Consider the following 18,511-nt stretch of genomic DNA (forward strand, 5'->3'; position numbering starts at 1 on the left):
AGTGGGGGTCTTCTACTGATTTATAGCATCCATAATAATCTTCAGACACATGACATGTAGTGTCTGCTAATGGACACTAGATGGCGTCCAGAGTTTTCCAGTCGGTTCATGACATTGATTGATTGATTGATTGATTGATTGATTGATTGATTGATTGATTGATTGATTGATTGATTGATTGATTGATTGAATACTTTATTCAGAAGGTTGCAGAGATAAAGTACATGAAGTACAGTTTAAATACAAGGTCAACTAAATGGATTAAAAAGCTCATGAAAGCCTAATGGCTTGTTTTCAAATGTACTCAATTCATGACATTAAAAAACAGACAGATAAACACTACTATGCAGAACATCAGTGGTGGAAAAAGTACTCAAGTGTTTTACTTAAGTAAAAGTATCAATACTGCAATTTAGAATTACTCTGTTACAACTAAAAGTTCAGAATTAAACATGTACTTGAGTAAAAGTACAAAAGTATTGGTATCAAAATGTACTTAAAGTACCAAAAGTAAAAGTGTTATGAATTATTATATTATATATTATATTAAAATGTTTGAAAATAGCAGATCTACAAGCTCACAGCACGTCGCATAGATCGTCTATTTTCAAACAGCCTAGGTATTAAAAGGGCTAAAGTGGTTAATGTATGTTTTATAATGTAATAATTTATATCTAGAAAGTAACTAGTAACTCAAGTTTTACTTGAGTTACTAGGTCCCCGGACCACTATGAGGTTCAGGTTAAAGGGAAGACTATGTGGGATCTAGGAGTGGTCAGAGAGTCCATCAACAGGAAGGGATCAATCACAGCGAACCCCAACAATGGTTACTGGACTATAGTGTTGAGGAATAGATATGAGTACAAGGCTCTCGTTGGCCCTGCTGTCCTCCTCGAATCAGGTGGTAAGAGAGGAGGTCCAGAAAGTGGGAGTGTTTGTGGATTATGAGGAGGGTCTGGTCTCCTTTTATGATGTGGAGGCCAGAGTTCATCTCTACTCTTTCACTGGCTGCACCTTCACTGAGAAACTATATCCATTCTTCAGTCCTGAGCTTTATGATAATGGTACAAACTCTGCTCCTCTGATCATCTCTCATGTCAACATGGACGATGATCTTGGTGAGACGGAGTGAACAAGTCCCCTCCAACTTAAAAAAAAGAAGGGTTGTGTGAAGTTGTCCCTCTCTCCAGTAAATTATTTGGAAATTAATGGTCCATGTATTTTATAAGCTGACTCCACATATGCACTAATGAAAAACAATAATGCAAATATAATAAATCAATAAAAACATGCATTGTAATGCAGTAGGTGAGCCTGACAGCATAAATACATGTGTTCCACAATGCATGTGTTTCAGAATAAGGACCACATTAACCATACGTCCTCCTTGGTTAATCCCAGACATGTATTGAAAGACTCACTACATCACAAAAGACAAAAAACATCAGCATGATATTGATGTATTTTAATGTATCCTATGTCTTTGGGCATTCCCTTACATTCCTTATGTCTTTGAGGTTGTTAAGGCCGTGGACCCCTTAGCTGAGAGAGAGAGAGAGACCAAGCAGGGACTGATATAACTGTGATCCAGACCGCTCTGGACCCGGGCTAGATACCCTGTACCTCCGTGCCGCTAGGTGGCAAGCGTCGAACAGGCGCGAGGAATGTTCCCCCTTTGACCCGGAAGTGTTTCCTCAAACATTAGCAGCGCACACGTGAAACAGAAGCAAAAACACAGGCTGACAACATGGACATCACAGAGGTTCCCAAGAAGCACAATAAAGGGAAGAATAAGAAAAGACAGGCTGACAGCATGGACATCACAGACACAGAGGTTCCGAAGAAGCAGAATAAAGGAAAGAATAAGAAGATGAAAAAGCCAAAGAAAGAGGCAACTTCTCATGAAAACGGAGATGTTAACGTCGGTGAGAAAGCGGTTGACGCGGTTGCGTTTCCACCCGCTTATGGCATGAGTGACATAAAGAATAAACAACGCAGACACCAATTGTTTATGAGGCTGAAGCAGGACAAACGGAAGGTAAATAATAATGCACAAATACCAGGGTTCATCATCGCCATATGCCGGGCTTGTGGTGGACATTCTATTTTTGCCATGGACATAAAAATACCTAGCTCCATAAAGAACCTCTCACTCCGCTATACAGCTCCGAGATGAGGCTCTATGTGGTTCTCATCCGGGATCGGTCGAACGTCCGCCAAGGCTCCGCTGTTTACCCTTTTGTATACATCGTATCCCAAAACTAATGGTAGATTCCAAACCTCACGGATGTTTAAGGTTTGGACCGGAGCATAATATTTTAGGTCTGGAGCGAAACTACCCGTTTAAATCGCTTATTTAGTCAGCCTGTGGCCATGTTTCCCATTCAACCCGGAAAACCCCCCTACGTCCGCTGCCAGTACTGCTCCTGGTTTGGTTACAATGGGAAACATGGCCACCGGCGGACTAAATAAGCGATTTAAACGGGTAGTTTCGCTCCAGACCTAAAATATTATGCTCCGGTCCAAACCTTAAACATCCGTGAGGTTTGGAATCTACCATTAGTTTTGGGATACGATGTATACAAAAGGGTAAACAGCGGAGCTTGGCGGACGTTCGACCGATCCCGGATGAGAACCACATAGAACCTCATCTCGGAGCTGTATAGCGGAGTGAGAGGTTCTTTATGGAGCTAAAAAATACCATAAATTTAGCTATCCCTAAATGTATACTCCTAGTGATGTGGTCCTCAAAGTGGGTTGAGGGACCTTCGGGGTTCCTTGAAGGTGTTCCAGGATGGGAAGCCTCTCAGCACTAGCCTGGTAACCCCCCCCCCCCTTCCGGAATATTCATTTGCATTTGATTTCGAATCAAATACAAATGAGACTTCCGGAGGGGGGGTTACCAGGCACCATGTGGACCATGTAAACCAAGTGGACCCTACGTGTTCCATTTGTACACTCAGAGTTATTGGGTTCCTAAAAAGTTTGAGAACTACTGTGCAAGTGGACTCCTAATGTGCCATACTGTCATTGTAAATCAGTGTCATCTGTCATATTCTGAATGTTGTGTAAAAACTAAATCTAAAATTTGCCAAGGAAGGACAAGTCTTGCCACGGCGTGTATGGACATATTATTGATGACCCCTGACAACTACACAAAAAGAACATTAAATGTACAACCTCCACGGGCTGCTTGATAAGGGTGGTTGTTGTTTCTTTCAGGAAAAGATGCTGGTGAAGAAGAAAAGGAAAAAAGAAAGGGCTGCATTGGGTGACAAGGTAATGTTAAAGTGATTTATACTGGGTTGAACTTGGTATATAAAAGATTATATACAAGCTCACAAGAGTCACAGATGATGTATTGTTCAAACTATAGTAGCTGTTACTTAATTTAGCTCCTGATTTAACTTTATGTGAGTGTTGTAACATAGGGCAACATGTCTGAAATTCCTGAATATTCTTGAATTTTTATGTTATTTTAAAGGTCAATAATAGCAGAGCTTGAATGTATTTAATCGCTGTAGGTAACAGCACGAATTGTATTTTTGCAACACCTGCAACATTATTTTAAGAGTGGTGTGGGTCAGAACTGGATGGTAGTGGTACCGAATACAAGAACGCTCGCCCCTAAACATGCTCGCCCCGGGTCAAATCAGGCGACCTCAGAACGGTCGCCACCAGGTATTCCTAAAACTAACCACCCTAAATTATGCCTAAACCTAACCGTAACCTCCCTAAAAATGCCTAAACCTAACCTTATTCCTAAACTGCGTAAAACTATGCCTAAACCTAACCATATTTCTAAATGTAACCTCTGTAAAACTATGCCTAAACCTAACCTTATTCCCAATCTTAACCTCAGTAAAATTATGCCTAACCCTAACCTCAGTAAAACAAATACTAGAAGAACCGCTGGGGGCGAGCGCTCTGCGGGAAGAATGGAGACGAGTGTGTTTTTGGAGAAAATATTGATATTTTTGTATTCTGTAAATATGGTCATATCTTCAAATATACATTTTCAGCCTATTTTTGTACATTTTGATAGAACCCTGTGGAATATATTTCAAAGGTGTGTTTACAGTATGTGTAGTAATGATGAGAACTAAATATGATCACTGTCAATGAATCAAACTTTCCAAATCCCAGGCACCGCCAAAAGAAGTCCCAAAGACGATAGAAAACCAGAGGGTGTACGACGAGACCACAGTTGATCCAGAAGATGAAGAGGTAGGAGATTGTTTGGTTTCTGCTCACTCAGCAGAGCATGTTCATAATTGTGTGTGTCCTAATATGTCACATGATGTTTTGTTGTTCAGTAATAGAAATCAGAAACAAATTTAATCAGTGTTGAGTCTGTTGTCATTGTCTGTTGTGAATCTGTCATTGACTTTGTTCAGACTGACCAAAACATTAATTGCTAGCCTTTTCTTTTTAGATTTTTGATGTTTTCACATCTATCCAAATTCACAGCACTTTTTCATGCAGCCCAAATGTTATTGTTGAATTTGTTTGTCATTGTGTGTATGCTGTCAATTACAGATAGCCTTTGATGAGGGAACTGATGAATTCTCTGCCTACTTCAACCGACTAACTAATCCAAAAGTGCTCATCACGACATCGGACAGACCCAGAGGGGTGAGTGAAAGGCAGCCATAGCTGCGTGGTCAGAATCATAATCGTGATACAAATCACATTGTTTGCCTCATACACAAGATGCCTTCTGACAAATGTGTGTGTACATAACAAAAAAGATTTAACAACGCATCTATTGCTCTGTGCCTTGTTTCTTTCAGAGGACGGTTAAGTTTTGTGAACAGCTGTCCACAGTAATTCCAGACTCCCATGTGTATTACAGAAGAGGCTTGGCCCTGAAGAGAATCATTCCCCAGTGCGTATCCAGGGGCTTCACATATCTCTTGGTCATCAATCAAGATCGCCAGGCTGTCAGTATCCCTTTAAAACGCTGCATGGTTCATACATTTATATTATAGTTACATTATAGCACTTAGTTCACTCTGAAGGTTGTTACACACCGGGGCGATTTTTTCGTGCGAATAATGCGTTTTTTTTTAAAAACCTTATAAAGTCAATGGCTCCGTACATGGAGCGAAAAAGCGTCTTTTAATTATTCGGAACGAGTCCGAATTTTGCGTATATTCGCTATTTTCGCCGGTGTCGCCCGGTGTGTAAGGACCTTAAGGCTTAATTTATACTGTTACGTGACTGCATTGGTCGACAAAAAAATACGTATTTTCAATTGAGTTGATTTTACATCCTTTTTGTCGAGCAATCGATGAAGTGTAAAGTAGCCTTTATCTAGAGAGACATCAAACAAATAAGCAGGTATGTATTCAATTAGCTCTAAGCATAAGGCCAACAAGGTACACTTGCAGGAATGTTGTGCTGTTTGACAAATAAAGCTCATTACTTGGCAACAATCCCACTGCTGTTTATGATCCAATTTGAAAAAGATAATCCTTCTGCACACTTGCATCTTTGCACTTTCCAATTTTAATCACTGAGGTTTCAGTATAAAACAATATTCCTTGCATTCATAATGCATGCCTTAAACCTCAATCTTAATCAAATAAATAGCCACACTCCTCAAAGTTAGTGAAATTTAGTCATGCACCGTTTTTGAAGCCCTCATCAGGATGTAACGGGTAATGCATGATTAGACTACAAGCTTGGCAATCAGAGAAGAATGAAAGTGGTAAAGGATTTCTTTTGAAGAAATTCAGGGACCCTAGCAGGTTGGGATGAGAAGTCTTTTTTTCCACAGAATGTACATTTCACACATGTCTGATGGCTAATTCCTTCACCGCAACATAAAGATGGTTTGGTTCTCTGTCACTTACCCGATGGGCCTACTGCACACTTCAAGGTCAGCAATACACGGCTACGCAAGGAGATGAAGGTAAAAATTGACATTTAGTTATGGCTCTCTTGACTCGGTATGTGTGAATTTGATTACACGTAACCAGTGTGCAATTATATAATACTATGTTACGTATTGTTTCGTTTTAATTTACTGTTCAGCACACACGTTTTTAAAAAGTGTACTTTTGATTGGAAATTGGTAGTTTCTTTGTGTGTTATTTGAAATATGATCCCAATTTACTACTGTAGCGGTGTGGCAAGGCGCCAACAGAGCACACTCCAGAGGTGATCCTGAACAACTTCACCACACGCCTTGGTCACACTATAGGTCGTTTGTTCGCCGCCCTCTTTCCACATGACCCTCAGTTTGTTGGTCGGCAGGTCGCCACCTTCCACAACCAGAGAGATTTCATCTTCTTCAGATTCCACAGGTGAATATTCTTATAGAAATAGTCTAAAAGAAAATGTTCCCCCTATATTTTCCCTTTTTAGGTAATGTTTGTTGGTGTAACGTGTGGATATTTGTATGGATATCGGTGTTTAAATGGTGCATTTATATAGCGCTTTTATCCAAAGAGCTTTATTTTGCATTACATTCGCCCATTCACTCACAGATGGCGGAGGAAACCATGCAAGGCACCAACCTGCTCATCGGGAGCTATTAGGGGTTTAGCTCCCGATGAGGACACTTCGACACTAACTCTGGGGAAGCCCGGATTGAACTGGGAACCTCGCGGTTGCCATCCGGCCGCTCTACCAGCCACTCTACCCCTGAGCCCCTTAAATACCAGTGTTTAAATATTTTGTCATAGAATCGCACAGTCCCAGATGTATTCATGGATGATATATTATCAATTGGATTTTTTTCTCTGGTTTTATCTTAGGTTAAAAAAAAAAGTTCAATAAGTGACATGAAAATTAAAGTGTTTATTGCAAACACTTGTGGGAAAACAATGTTCTTTAAAAGCTAGTTCAGGCCAGTCATTTGTGATGCAATGAAACCATTGCAGAACACAAAAGTTGCTGTGGTCTGAATTACCCTATTTCAGGTCGGCACATGCTGGCTGATTGAGCTACTAGAGATTCATCTCGTCCAATCGCAAGCAACACATTTCTGCTCACACAAAAATGGCATTGTAGCATTATACACATGCCCCGCTCTGTCACTCACACACAATGAACACACAGTCCGGTGATGTGGTCCGTATCTCTAACACGCTCCTACCTGTGAGAGGTAGAGCGAAGGAAGGGGGCCATTTCATAACATTATACAGTATAATAAGGTTGACTTGCTATGGAAACATTGACGACGATCTCTGCTCGTCACCTTGATGTGGACTGTCACTGTCCAGTTACCAAAACACCACTGGTGTGGATTGTCCAGTTTTATAATGTTGCAAGCCACTGTTTGAGATTCTATTGCAAGTATTTTAAAACAAAATGCCAGACGCCAGAGAGTTAATAGTCTGAACTAGGTTAATGCACCTCTGTATTCACTTTTCTTGTGAACAGACAAACCAGGGCTACTCTTAACCAACAGCGTCGCTCTGCCAGGTGTCTAGAAGCCTAATATATCCCATGCCCCATTCCCCTCTGGATAAGCAGTATGTTTTGTTTCTCATGTGGCAATCAAGTAATTTTGTTCCGAGTTACAGCTTACTGTAGTAATTGCAGGGGAATATGATCTAATAATCACCATGATGTGGAATGCCAACATGATATACATTTTATAGATAAACCCCAGCTGCAGTGCACACCCACGTCTTAAATGGACATTTGAATAGCTTATTGCTTTTTGTTCAAAAGGTACATCTTCAAGAATGAGAAGAGAGTTGGCATTCAAGAACTGGGGCCACGCTTCACCCTCAAACTCCGGTCCCTTCAGAAAGGCACCTTTGACTCCAAGTTTGGAGAGTATGAGTGGGTACACAAGGTCAGTGTTTTAAATTTTAAACAATACTTTAGGGATAGAGCCAGGAAGGAGTGTTAGGAGGATGACTTGTGAGCTGAATTTGAATCCAGCACATCAGTTGTAGGGTACAGTGAAACCAACTGTTTGACCTTCAAAGGCATATCATTTGTACTAGCCCTCTGAGCTGTAACAACAACAAGGCGACTCAGGCAGTAGTGGACAATTCCACAAGCATAGTGTGTATTTACAAAGAAACTTTTGGATATCATTTTCAGTATGGTATGAAAATGGACTTGCGAGATTAGATATGTCATCCAACACTTCAATCAATTTGTCACTTACATATCATTTTGTCATGCATGTTGTCTTGAATTCACATTTGTCACTTCATTCAAAAAAAGTATCCTTGCGTGACGACTTTTTGTGTGCCTCTTAGCGCCATGAAATGGATGCCTGCAGAAGAAAGTTCCACCTTTGAGTGTTGCCACTCATCAAGAATCTCACGTACCCCTGCTGGTCAAGAAGTTGAGGGCTGTCTGTCCAACACCTACTATAAATGGTGTATTTGATGGCAACGGTGAACGATATCGTTGGGATCACCTTCAGGGAGAGTGTATAAAAGAAAACCATCACATTAAACATGTCACGTTGTCCAGAACATCGATCATAATTGTGGATGCTGACCGTTCTTTATTAGTTATTCTTGGTGTGGATTGTTCTTTTAATCCAGTCTGACCGTGTCTTTTCATGTACCCGACAGTCACCACATTGTGATCAGGCAATTCTTCTTTGTTGGGTGCCATCCCATTATTCCAACGTCGACTGGCCCCATTATAACTATCCTCACACTAACCTAATGGTTGGAATTATGAGCGGACCCCAAGTGTTGACAGGGCCTGGATAAGAATGAAGTGACTTGCTTTGATCCGGCTGTTAAAGCTGGAGCACAGCTATAGGTGGATTTTTTTGACCATGCTATCAAAATAAATGTGTACATACAATTTCATTTTTTTGAAGTCTTCATTTATTCAGTCAGACAGACATGAAACATTACAATTCAAAAGGCACGTGTGTGTGTATGTATGTATATATGTGATTTAATTAAACAAAAAGGTTAAGACATTGGTGTCAAGCACCTGGAGATCATCATCATTCATGACATGTCAAAAAGGTAATGTAAAAACAAAAAACAAAAGTTAGTTTGCCGTCCCCAGCACTCGTTTACTAGTCCAGTCCATACTGCAGGATTTGTAGAGATTCCACAAGGCACCTCAGTCAAACCTGCACAAATGACCCAATTACTTTATGTGGTAGTAATTAGTCATGGCATTTTTCCTAAAAGAAAGGCCTACATAATAAAAGGACAAACATTAACTTCAGAATACATTACAAGGTGCATTATGAACTCTGAAGCCTTTAAGCCAGTAAGACCGGGAAAGCATCGGTCACTTTAGATTTTTAGCATTGGCTATTCAAGAATAGAAGATATACAAGCTTAGTCCCACGCTGCGAGCTTGTACATTTTGATTTTTTTTTTTTTAATCTTGAAAGTGAGAACTACTGATTTAGAAGGCATTTGTAGAATCGGCCTTAGGTCTTAACCTATTCAATCCGGAAAGGCATCTATAAATGTCTTCTAAATACCATATGTTGCTATAATAATCAGTGGTGCTCTAACACACTTTTTTTTTTTAAATAGCAGATCTACAAGCTCATAGCGCAGCACTGAGTGCCATGCTATGAGCTTGTATATCTGCTATTTTTGAATAGCCAAAGTATAAAATAATGATTATAGCTAAAATCTAAAATGACATGGATGCATTCCCGGATTGATTGGGTTAATGGGTGAAGAGTAAAGACAATATTGGGTGTAGCATACTCACATAAGCATGGTGTGTTGCCAGGCCAGCTATAGGAAGGAGCAGACCTTCTGTGGTCTGAAGGGGTTGGTACTGGAAGACATCCCAGTGAGCAGAGGGTCCTGCTGGGCGTTCTGGAGACAGAACTGCTGCAGGTCAGCTGCAGCCTGGGACACCTGTGGAGAGAGACAGTGAGAAATGTAGTCCTTCACAGTTCCTCAACCAGTGTTGCTATGTCCACTTATTATAAGCGACTTTGTGCTCGTTTTTCTGTAAAGTTGCTTGTAAATATTGGTGGATGGGGTTTTTTTGGGCTTGTTTCTTAGGGATGCAAAACTATCCATTAATTGATAAGCGAAAGAGAGGAAAATTCTTGTCCAAAACCGAAAATGAGTGCAGAAACATAATTGCCATGATAACATTAGAGCATCAGCTGGACACAGACACACACCTCCCAGTGCTCTATGGAGTCTGTCTCACCAAAAGCCATTGAATATGATGGAATATGATTACTGAGATAATGGTAAGCTCACATTTGATATCACTCACACACACCATACCTGTAGCTTTCACTAGCCCATTTTTTTTATATATTGCAAATCGATAAATTCAAGAAGAGTACAGTCTTAACAGCAATACATTGATTATAGATTAATTGTTAACATCCCTATAAAGTGTAGTTGCTTAATTTGGGCTTGCTTCCTAATGTTGTTTAAACCAGTGGTTCTCAAACATTTTCATTAAGGAACCCCCAAATGTATATGCATTTGTCTGCAGACCCCCATCTGAAAACATTTTATGCCAGGGTACAAGATTTGTGTTGTTAACATGTCAAATTGTTTAAGATGTTTTTTTTTTATTTTTTTATCAGATCTACAAGCTCACAAGCTTGGTTGGCAGTGGTTTTCAACCAGTGGTCCTTGAGGGGGTTCCAGGGGGTCCCCAGCCAAATTAATTGTTAGAAACCAAATTGACCCTTATGTGTCTGTAACTCTGAGAGTGTACAAATGGACGGGTCCATTTGGTTCCATGTGTACACTCTCAGAGTTAAATAAACACTAATGATGATGATACAGTGTAGATTGGGACCCTAAAGAAATCAAAATGGTTGAGTCCCTGGCATATCTTTTCAAAGGGGGGTCCGTGGGATAATATGTGTCAATTTGGGGGTCCTTGACACGAAAAAGGTTGAAAACCACTGGTTTAAAGGGCGAAGGGCTCGCTTCTTTTGGACTCGGTTTTCATATAGACCCAGATGCTGGTTTCTCTCGCGAAACCGGTGGGCAACACTGATCACAGTTCCTCAACGAATAACCGATGTAGCCTAATCATTCTTTTTGTCCACATCACACATTGGTATGATGTGGTCTTTGATTCCCACACAGCAAGAGAAAACGTGACGTTATAACAAACTACAATCGAGTAGAAAATGAACTCGCCTTTCGAGGCATCGGCCCTTGATTTACAACTACGGTACGTTTGTTTGGTCGAGCTTACCTTTACTCTGTTTATGCTGGCTTCAAAACGTAGCTGTTGGACGACCTTCTTCATGGCCATGGTGTTAGAGGATCCCGACATTCTTCTTGAAACCAAATGGACCGTTTGTTTGGATAAAAAAAACTTGTGTGGGGGGGAATCGCCTTTTTTTTAGCTCCTTCCTCAATTGTGTTTCCGGTCCTTGTAAAAGGGGTGTAGATCGTCTTTTTTTTTATATAGAATACAGCAGCGCCCTCTGGTGGTCGACGTGCACAGGCATTACACAGACATAATCAGAGAAAAGAGCAACACTATGGGGACATATCAGTGGAAAAACTAAAAGTACTCAATTGCTTTACTTAAGTAAAAGTATCAATACTGCAATGTAGAACTACTCTGTTACTAGTAAAAGTCCGGAATGAAAAATGTACTTGAGTAAAAAAGTACAAAAGTATTGGCATCAAAATGTACTTAAAGTATCAAAAGTAAAAGCACTCATTATGCAGAATGTCAATTTCAAGTTTTGTAAAAATGTAAAAAATGTAAAAAGTAAATACATTGGAAAATAGCAGATCTACAAGTTCACAATGTGAGCTTGTAGATCGGAAAATTGGAAATACTCAAGTAAAGTACAAATACCTCAACATTTTACTTAAGTACAGTACTTGAGTAAATGTACTTAGTTATTTTACACCACTGCATATAAAGTATAAATAACGGCTAAATAAAGGCTTCCCCCCAGGATCATTTCCACTTTTACAACATGCTATTAATTCAGGGGAATGTGCATAGAACGAATTGCAAACACTAGGAGCAAATGTCACCACCAGTGGTGTAAAGATTTACTAAGTACTGTACTTAAGTACAATTGTGAGGTATTTTTTTACTTTACTGGAGTATTTTCAGTTTTCAGTACTTTCACTTCTACTCTACTACAACTCAGAGACAAATATTGTACTTTTACTCCACTACAATCACTTGACAAGTTTAGTTACTAGTTACTTTGCAGATATAAATTATTATATTATAAAACATACATTAACCACTTCAGCCCTATTTTATACATAGGTCATTTGAAAATAGCCGATCTACAAGCTCACAACGCGTCAGAGCGCGACAATTTGTGACCTTGTGGATTTGCTATTTTCAAACATTTTAGTACTTTCACTTTTGGTACTTTAAGTATATTTTGATGCCGAATACTTTGGTACTTTTACTCAAGTACATTTTGAATTCCGGACTTTCACTTCTAACAGAGTATTTCTACATTGCAGTATTGGTACTTTTACTTAAGTAAAACATACAGTATGAGTACTTTTTCCATCACTGCGCAGCACCAGAGCAACAAGTGCTGGCACTCCCAATAAAAAACATTCCACTGGCTGTGTTTGATCACACAGATTGTTACTTAGCAGTTAAGTCCACTCCTCTGAGTCTGTGGGACAAGCAGCAGTCCACTCCTCTGGGTCTGTGGGACAAGCAGCAGACAGAGCAGTCCACTCCTCTGAGTCTGTGGGACAAGCAGCAGTCCAGTCCTCTGAGTCTGTGGGACAAGCAGCAGTCCAGTCCTCTGAGTCTGTGGGACAAGCAGCAGTCCAGTCCTCTGAGTCTGTGGGACAAGCAGCAGTCCAGTCCTCTGAGTCTGTGGGACAAGCAGCAGTCCAGTCCTCTGAGTCTGTGGGACAAGCAGCAGTCCAGTCCTCTGAGTCTGTGGGACAAGCAGCAGTCCAGTCCTCTGAATCTGTGGGACAAGCAGCAGTCCAGTCCTCTGAGTCTGAGGGACAAGCAGCACCACCAGCGGATCCACGGATTAACGGGATGGGCTCCTCTTCTTTGCCGTGCTGAAGGAACAACTGTCCGAGAATGGATCTGTCCTGTGAATTTATGAGATACAACGAGGAAAGAAGACCAACAAGTTCCAAGGTAGTCAGAATTGTTTTTATAACCACAATATAACAATGAAACTAAACATGCATTTGAAGACATGCTATTAAAGGCTTTAACTATGCCTATGAAGAGCAGCATTAGGTAGCCTACTCTTCTTGTTTCTGGAGACATTGGGTATCTGGATGTCTTTTAGATGTTCCTCTCTTTTATGTTTTTGTTTGAATCTTTGTAGTGTTGTCCCCTGTATTGTCTTTTATATGGACCTATTAGAGTTTGAAAGAAATATTGATTGAAAGGTACTATTATATAAACAAATGAATTGATACAAAGAAATACATGTTTCTTTAAACATTTAGGCCTATTGTGTAAATACATTTTCTAGAATGTATTTAGAATGTGTTGGGGGAAATGTTTTTTAAAAAGTGCATAGATGTCCATGGATCTAGGCTACTGTATTTTTTGTTCACTTTATTTAATCGCACTATTGTTCAGTTTGTAGAGCTCCACGTGCTGTGTGTGCCAGATGACCAGTGGAATGTAAAGCTCAATAAGATGCCCGCTGAAGCCATAGAGAACTTCATATCTGCCGGCTTCATCAGGTCAAGTCACATTCACACAAGTTTGTGAAATACTTTATCAGAACATTCTACATATAGGCTACTGTATAGGCCTGGATGTCTGTTTAAATCAATCAATCTGTCTGTCTGTCTGTCTGTCTGTCTGTCCAGCTATGTGTCTGTTTTTGTTATGCATTCTCACAATAACGGTGGGCTAAATGTCTAAAATCTACTTCTGTTACATTAGGGTATACCCAGATATAACCCTAAAAACACTGAGAAGTGAACTTGGAAACCTCCTGGGGTCAGAAAAGAGCATTGACAAATTCTCCTTCCTGAAATGTGTGGGTCGGAGTTTGGCCGTGGTGAGTCCAGCTGACAATTTAGGGTGGCTGCAAACTTGTTGCTTATATGGCAAACAATGTAAAAAAAAGTATACGCTGATTTACCTTTTTGTGACTCAAGTACTGTAATGGCATTGAAGTGTGTGCATGTTTTGTATGTGTGTGAGAGAAAGAGATATATAGATGTACTGTTGATAAGAGAGAAAGTATGAATTTATTTGTATTAAACTCATGAACTACTTGGATTTCATTGTTAATCTATTGCATGTATGGTCTTACAGGTCAAAACCAAACAGGAGAGAGATCTGAAAGTGAAAACCTTTGCTCCACCGTATGTATGTAATATTAGCTTCGGTATCTTTATTTTTTTATTTTTTATAATGCCATTATCATTATGTCTAGCCAGGGATGTAATGTAGACAGATGTGTGTATGTGTGAAACACACTGCACTTTATTTTGTGTGCATGTACAGTAGAACTTTGCTATACATTTATATACTTTTAGTAAACAAAACATGTTACCTTTTCAGTGTCCTTATTGCAGTGTGGTTACCCTCACTTGAACTTTTAATATGAATTAGTCAGGGGCTAGATTCAACAAGGTCAGAACAATAGCAAAAATAGCAGATCTGCAAGCTCACAATGCATCGCGACTGTTGTGAGCATGTAGACCTGCTATTCTTTGAAGATTTTGAAGACTAAAACTAAGGGCATTTTCTCTATGATTTTAGTTAGTTTTGTATCATTATTAGTTTTGTGAGCACATTTTCAGTTAGTTATTATTCTAACTAAAATGTTTTTTTTTTTTTTCAATTCTAGTTTTCGCTATTGAGTTTTAGTTGACTAAACAAACGCTGATGGTTTGACTGTGTGTGTCATCTGATCTCTCTGCAAGGCACCGCAGCCAGAGCTCTACTTGCTTCCCGTGGTGGAGAACGATGGTAGTCTCTGTTCTCAGTCGCTCACCTCAGACACCCACAGCTGCTCCTTAGACCCCCACACCTATTACCCTCCCAAGACATGCAGCCCGCCAACAGGGACAAAGGAGCCTGTAAAGTTTCCCCACATCCCCCCGTGTTCCCCGCAGACACCTCCTACCCCTGGCCCTGGTGAGGAGGAGGAGCAGAGGGAGGAGGAAGAAGAAGCAGAAGAGGAGGAGGAGGAGGATTATAGCTCCACAGAGAATGAAGAGGAGCCCCTCTCCACCCATAAACTTAATTGGGCAGAGGAAGAGCCATGTCCAAGGGTTTCCCAGAAACAACAGCCCGTTTCACAGACTAAAGGTGAATATTATAGCCTGTTTTCTCAGCATTTTGTATCATCAAGTATTTAAAGCATTGAATAAAAAACAAACATTTCCCACCACCAATTATAATCAGAATTTAAAGCATTTCTTTCAAAAACACTGCATACTTCTTTTTAAATAGTTGCATTGCTACAGTAGGTAAATGGTTAAGTTCTGTCAGATCTTACAGTCAAGACTGTTAACTATTAAGGTGGATAATTAATTTAGAAGTTTAATGATCTTCCATTTCCAGTAATCATGTCATATGCATGGGTGTCACATCTTTTTCAAATAAATGTGGATATCTTGCTTTGGAATTCTATACTGTTCATGTTAAATCTACACACCTTTGCAAATGTCAGAACTTGATTCAGCTCAGGTGAAAGAGTTACAAGTGAAACGCGACTCCACTTACAAGAAGAAACAGTGGTGTAGACGAAACAGAGCGGCCAGGGATTCTGGTGTACCAGAGTCACTGGATTCAGGATTTTCTCTTACCCATGACAGGTACTGTCGTATACAGGTTGAATCAGTACAAATTATTATTTCCTCTGCTTTTCCTACCAATAATAATAATACTAATAATGTTTTACAGGCTCAGGAAATCAAAAGATGCACAGACATTGAAGTTAATAAGGAATAAACCAAATAATATGGTATAGTATACCCTTACATGTTACAGTGTCTCAAACCCTTCAGCCTTGTCTATTGATTGTTACATTTCAAATAAGGTTGATACACGTTTTATTCAAGGCTTTTCCGAAAGCTAGTGTCATATGGTTGTACATTACCAACCTTGTACATTTTTTGGCTTTGTCACCATGCATTCAAAATTCAATTGCCAGCATGTGGCCTAACTCAGCAAGGTGATGTCTTTGTATTAGACAAAAATAAACAATTATTGTCATGTTGTGTTTCTTGTCATTCCAAGGTTGTAGAGCATCCTGTAGTATCTTCTAGACATGACCAGTACACTTCTCCACCCTCAGGGTCCAATCTGGATCCAGTGACCCCCAAAAATACTGTTCCAAGTTTATTTCAGACAAACAGTAAGCTGCTGCCTTGAATACATCCTCTGAATTACAATACTGTAGGTCACCTTGTTCTCCATTCCCCACTTTCCATGTCATTACAGGTGAAAATAAATAAATCAACATTTTCAAGAATTGCACATTTTTTTGCAATGAGCTTGTAGATCAGCTATTTTCGCTATTCATTGTAAGACATTGTACATGGGGCTTAAGTGGAAATGTACATGTTTGACTTCCTTCTCTCTCTGACGTAGGAGATGAACTAATAGAGGAAATCAAGCTGGTTAGAGAGGAGAGGAAGCAACTTGAGTGGACCAGACAAGAGCTGCTTAGAAAAGGGAAGGACTTGTTGGCGCAAAACAGGCATCGTAGAAACCAAGGTGGGGTAAAACAAAAAGTGTACTGGTTCTTTAAAGACACGGCAGGGCAACAGATACTTTTAAATCCTGGATATTCAAATAATGTGAAAAACTGCACTTATGTTATAATTGGCCATTCTCATAAACAACTAGAAAAGTTAGGGATCCCATAAGAACCACAAACTTAGTTGTGTGCCAGTGTCATGTGATGTCAAGGACTGCGTTGCACAAATCTGTCACACAAAAGTAAATTGTGCTGATATATGTTTTTCTCTTCCCTTTCATCTCTCAGCACGTGATAGCTGGAAGAAGAAATATTTTGAAACCAAGAAGGCTACAGTACCGCTGGAAGAGACCTTGAGAAACTTGCGCCAGGAACTGGAGACATTTTACAATAAACTCTTGCACCAACTTCAGGCCAGGGATGGCAGAGGCAGGCCAAGACACCAACGCCAAGGGAGATCTTCCATGAAGGTGTATTAACCGGAGCTAGTTTAAAAGAAAGCTGTACTTAATCTGTCCTCATCCAATATCAAAAGGGTTTAAATGATAACACTGTTTTCAAGTCTAAAAAAGACTAAGACTGTAATCCTGTGTTTCAGAATGAGTTTATTATCCAGATTATGACAGAGAGCCATGAGATTGACAACCTTAAGAGGAAGGTGGAAGATGCCAAGATGAAACTTGTCACAGAGATAAAGGTAATTTAAAAAACATATCTCTATTTATACATCTTCCTGTCTATTTTTATGCCTGCACCAATCTGAAACAAAGTGTGATCAATATTTGTATGACTGCACTAACTAGCAAAACTGCCATTGTTATCTAGTAAACCATCTATCATGTTTACTTTTGTTATATTGGACAATTTGAAATGGTTAAGGATATTGTTTGTGTTACGTTTGTATATTTGTTACTGATTGTATCTTGACATATTTGATTTATGTTTGTACGGAACAGTCGGCATCAGAACCTACTCGGCCCCGGGAATACAATGCATTCTCACCCCCAAGACGGCAAACTTTGACGTCTCTGGGGTACCAAGACTATGGGGGGGGGGGGGGGGGGTCATTTACGAGTCTGTCCTATCGGGATGTAATTTAAAGCGGACTTCCCAACGTTCGGCTCGCTCGCCGGTGCCTCTCGTGGCTCAAGTCTGCCTCAGACAGCGTGCCTCTGTCGTTGTAAGTTCTTTACCTAGTTCTCGGAACACTCGGCACCAGCGGGCAGTGTGTTCCCCAAAAAAAGAATGGTGCCGAGTAGGTTTTGGTGCCGACCGTTCTGGTTACCATTCATAGTAGGATTGAATGTAGCTCTCTCTTTAGCTGAGGAAACAGGCTGCAACAGAGCTGAGGGCCCTGAAGGCTGAGTTGGCACAGAAGAAGAGCCAGTCATCTCATTCTGGTCCCATGGTCCCATCAGGCTTTGCAGCTACCACACGAAGCAAGCTCAAAGCACCTGCACCTAACTCAGGGTACCCAACAGGAAAGAAATCTATGTTCTAAAAAGTCTACTTTCATTAAAGTTACAATCCATAACTTTTATGTCCTACCCGAGATTCTCCCGCATGAGATCAAATGTATACCACTTATAGATGTCATTCCAAGAGGCAATCCCTGCTTGGCCAGGGGAAATAGATGTGTATGAACTTCAGGCAGTACTACTTGTCATCAACCAGTAGGTATCCTACCGGACATCTGGGTCTAAAATGTCACAATGAATACTTCATAATCTTTTCATTTTTTGAGTGGTGCCAACCACTCCTACATTTGACTTTGTCCGTGTGTCTGAATGTCCGTCCGTCCGTCCGTCCGTATGTCCGTCCGTATGTTTGAGCACGGCTGATTGGTCAAGCTTCATGTGACACGTGACAATATGTTGTCACTTGTCACATGACAACATATTGTTGCTGATTGCAACA

General features: G+C 40.2%; 3 protein-coding genes across 4 annotated transcripts; 2 read left to right on the forward strand and 1 right to left on the reverse strand.

Annotated features, from left to right (window-relative positions):
• Positions 1 to 1,720: 1,720 nt before the first annotated feature.
• rpf1 (ribosome production factor 1 homolog) lies at positions 1,721 to 8,762 on the forward strand. The gene is made up of 9 exons (XM_084066711.1): positions 1,721 to 2,038; positions 3,223 to 3,279; positions 4,147 to 4,227; positions 4,540 to 4,635; positions 4,794 to 4,947; positions 5,835 to 5,917; positions 6,130 to 6,311; positions 7,687 to 7,813; positions 8,229 to 8,762. Exons 1-9 carry the CDS (start codon positions 1,748 to 1,750, stop codon positions 8,268 to 8,270), a joined length of 1,113 nt encoding a protein of 370 aa, XP_083922837.1. The 5' UTR covers positions 1,721 to 1,747; the 3' UTR covers positions 8,271 to 8,762.
• A 78-nt stretch (positions 8,763 to 8,840) lies between these two features.
• Positions 8,841 to 11,335, reverse strand: LOC311051973 (guanine nucleotide-binding protein G(I)/G(S)/G(O) subunit gamma-5). 2 transcript variants are annotated; one of them, XM_084066713.1, is made up of 3 exons: positions 11,149 to 11,335; positions 9,676 to 9,827; positions 8,841 to 9,073 (listed from the first exon to the last, which is right to left on the reverse strand). In XM_084066713.1, the coding sequence occupies exons 1-2, from the start codon at positions 11,227 to 11,229 to the stop codon at positions 9,702 to 9,704; spliced, it is 207 nt and encodes a 68-aa protein (XP_083922839.1). In that variant the 5' UTR covers positions 11,230 to 11,335; the 3' UTR covers positions 8,841 to 9,073; positions 9,676 to 9,701. The 2 variants fall into 2 exon arrangements, with proteins under 2 accessions (XP_083922839.1, XP_083922838.1); XM_084066712.1 differs by having other exon boundaries at positions 8,845 to 9,140.
• Positions 11,336 to 12,614: 1,279 nt separating this feature from the next.
• spata1 (spermatogenesis associated 1) lies at positions 12,615 to 18,393 on the forward strand. The gene is made up of 13 exons (XM_084066841.1): positions 12,615 to 12,654; positions 12,848 to 13,050; positions 13,507 to 13,613; positions 13,819 to 13,936; positions 14,197 to 14,250; positions 14,811 to 15,198; positions 15,563 to 15,707; positions 15,796 to 15,856; positions 16,132 to 16,249; positions 16,486 to 16,611; positions 16,883 to 17,064; positions 17,193 to 17,291; positions 17,916 to 18,393. Exons 2-13 carry the CDS (start codon positions 12,991 to 12,993, stop codon positions 18,093 to 18,095), a joined length of 1,638 nt encoding a protein of 545 aa, XP_083922967.1. The 5' UTR covers positions 12,615 to 12,654; positions 12,848 to 12,990; the 3' UTR covers positions 18,096 to 18,393.
• The last annotated feature ends 118 nt before the right edge of the window (positions 18,394 to 18,511 follow it).

This window comes from Gymnoscopelus microlampas (genome assembly GCF_963454915.1).
Source record: "Gymnoscopelus microlampas genome assembly, chromosome: 9".
Lineage (NCBI taxonomy): Eukaryota > Metazoa > Chordata > Actinopteri > Myctophiformes > Myctophidae > Gymnoscopelus > Gymnoscopelus microlampas.

Bases quoted from the DNA above. Each gene is read 5' to 3' on its own strand.
- rpf1 (XM_084066711.1), top strand. From the start codon at position 1,748: ATGGACATCACAGAGGTTCCCAAGAAGCACAATAAAGGGAAGAATAAG. The intron at 2,039-3,222 runs GTAAATAATAAT...TGTTTCTTTCAG, and splicing joins TGAAGCAGGACAAACGGAAG to GAAAAGATGCTGGTGAAGAA. The intron at 4,636-4,793 runs GTGAGTGAAAGG...TGTTTCTTTCAG, and splicing joins CATCGGACAGACCCAGAGGG to AGGACGGTTAAGTTTTGTGA.
- LOC311051973 (XM_084066713.1), bottom strand. From the start codon at position 11,229: ATGTCGGGATCCTCTAACACCATGGCCATGAAGAAGGTCGTCCAACAG. The intron at 9,828-11,148 runs GTAAGCTCGACC...CTCTCTCCACAG, and splicing joins CCAGCATAAACAGAGTAAAG to GTGTCCCAGGCTGCAGCTGA.
- spata1 (XM_084066841.1), top strand. From the start codon at position 12,991: ATGGATCTGTCCTGTGAATTTATGAGATACAACGAGGAAAGAAGACCA. The intron at 17,065-17,192 runs GTGTATTAACCG...CCTGTGTTTCAG, and splicing joins AAGGGAGATCTTCCATGAAG to AATGAGTTTATTATCCAGAT. The intron at 17,292-17,915 runs GTAATTTAAAAA...CTCTCTCTTTAG, and splicing joins AACTTGTCACAGAGATAAAG to CTGAGGAAACAGGCTGCAAC.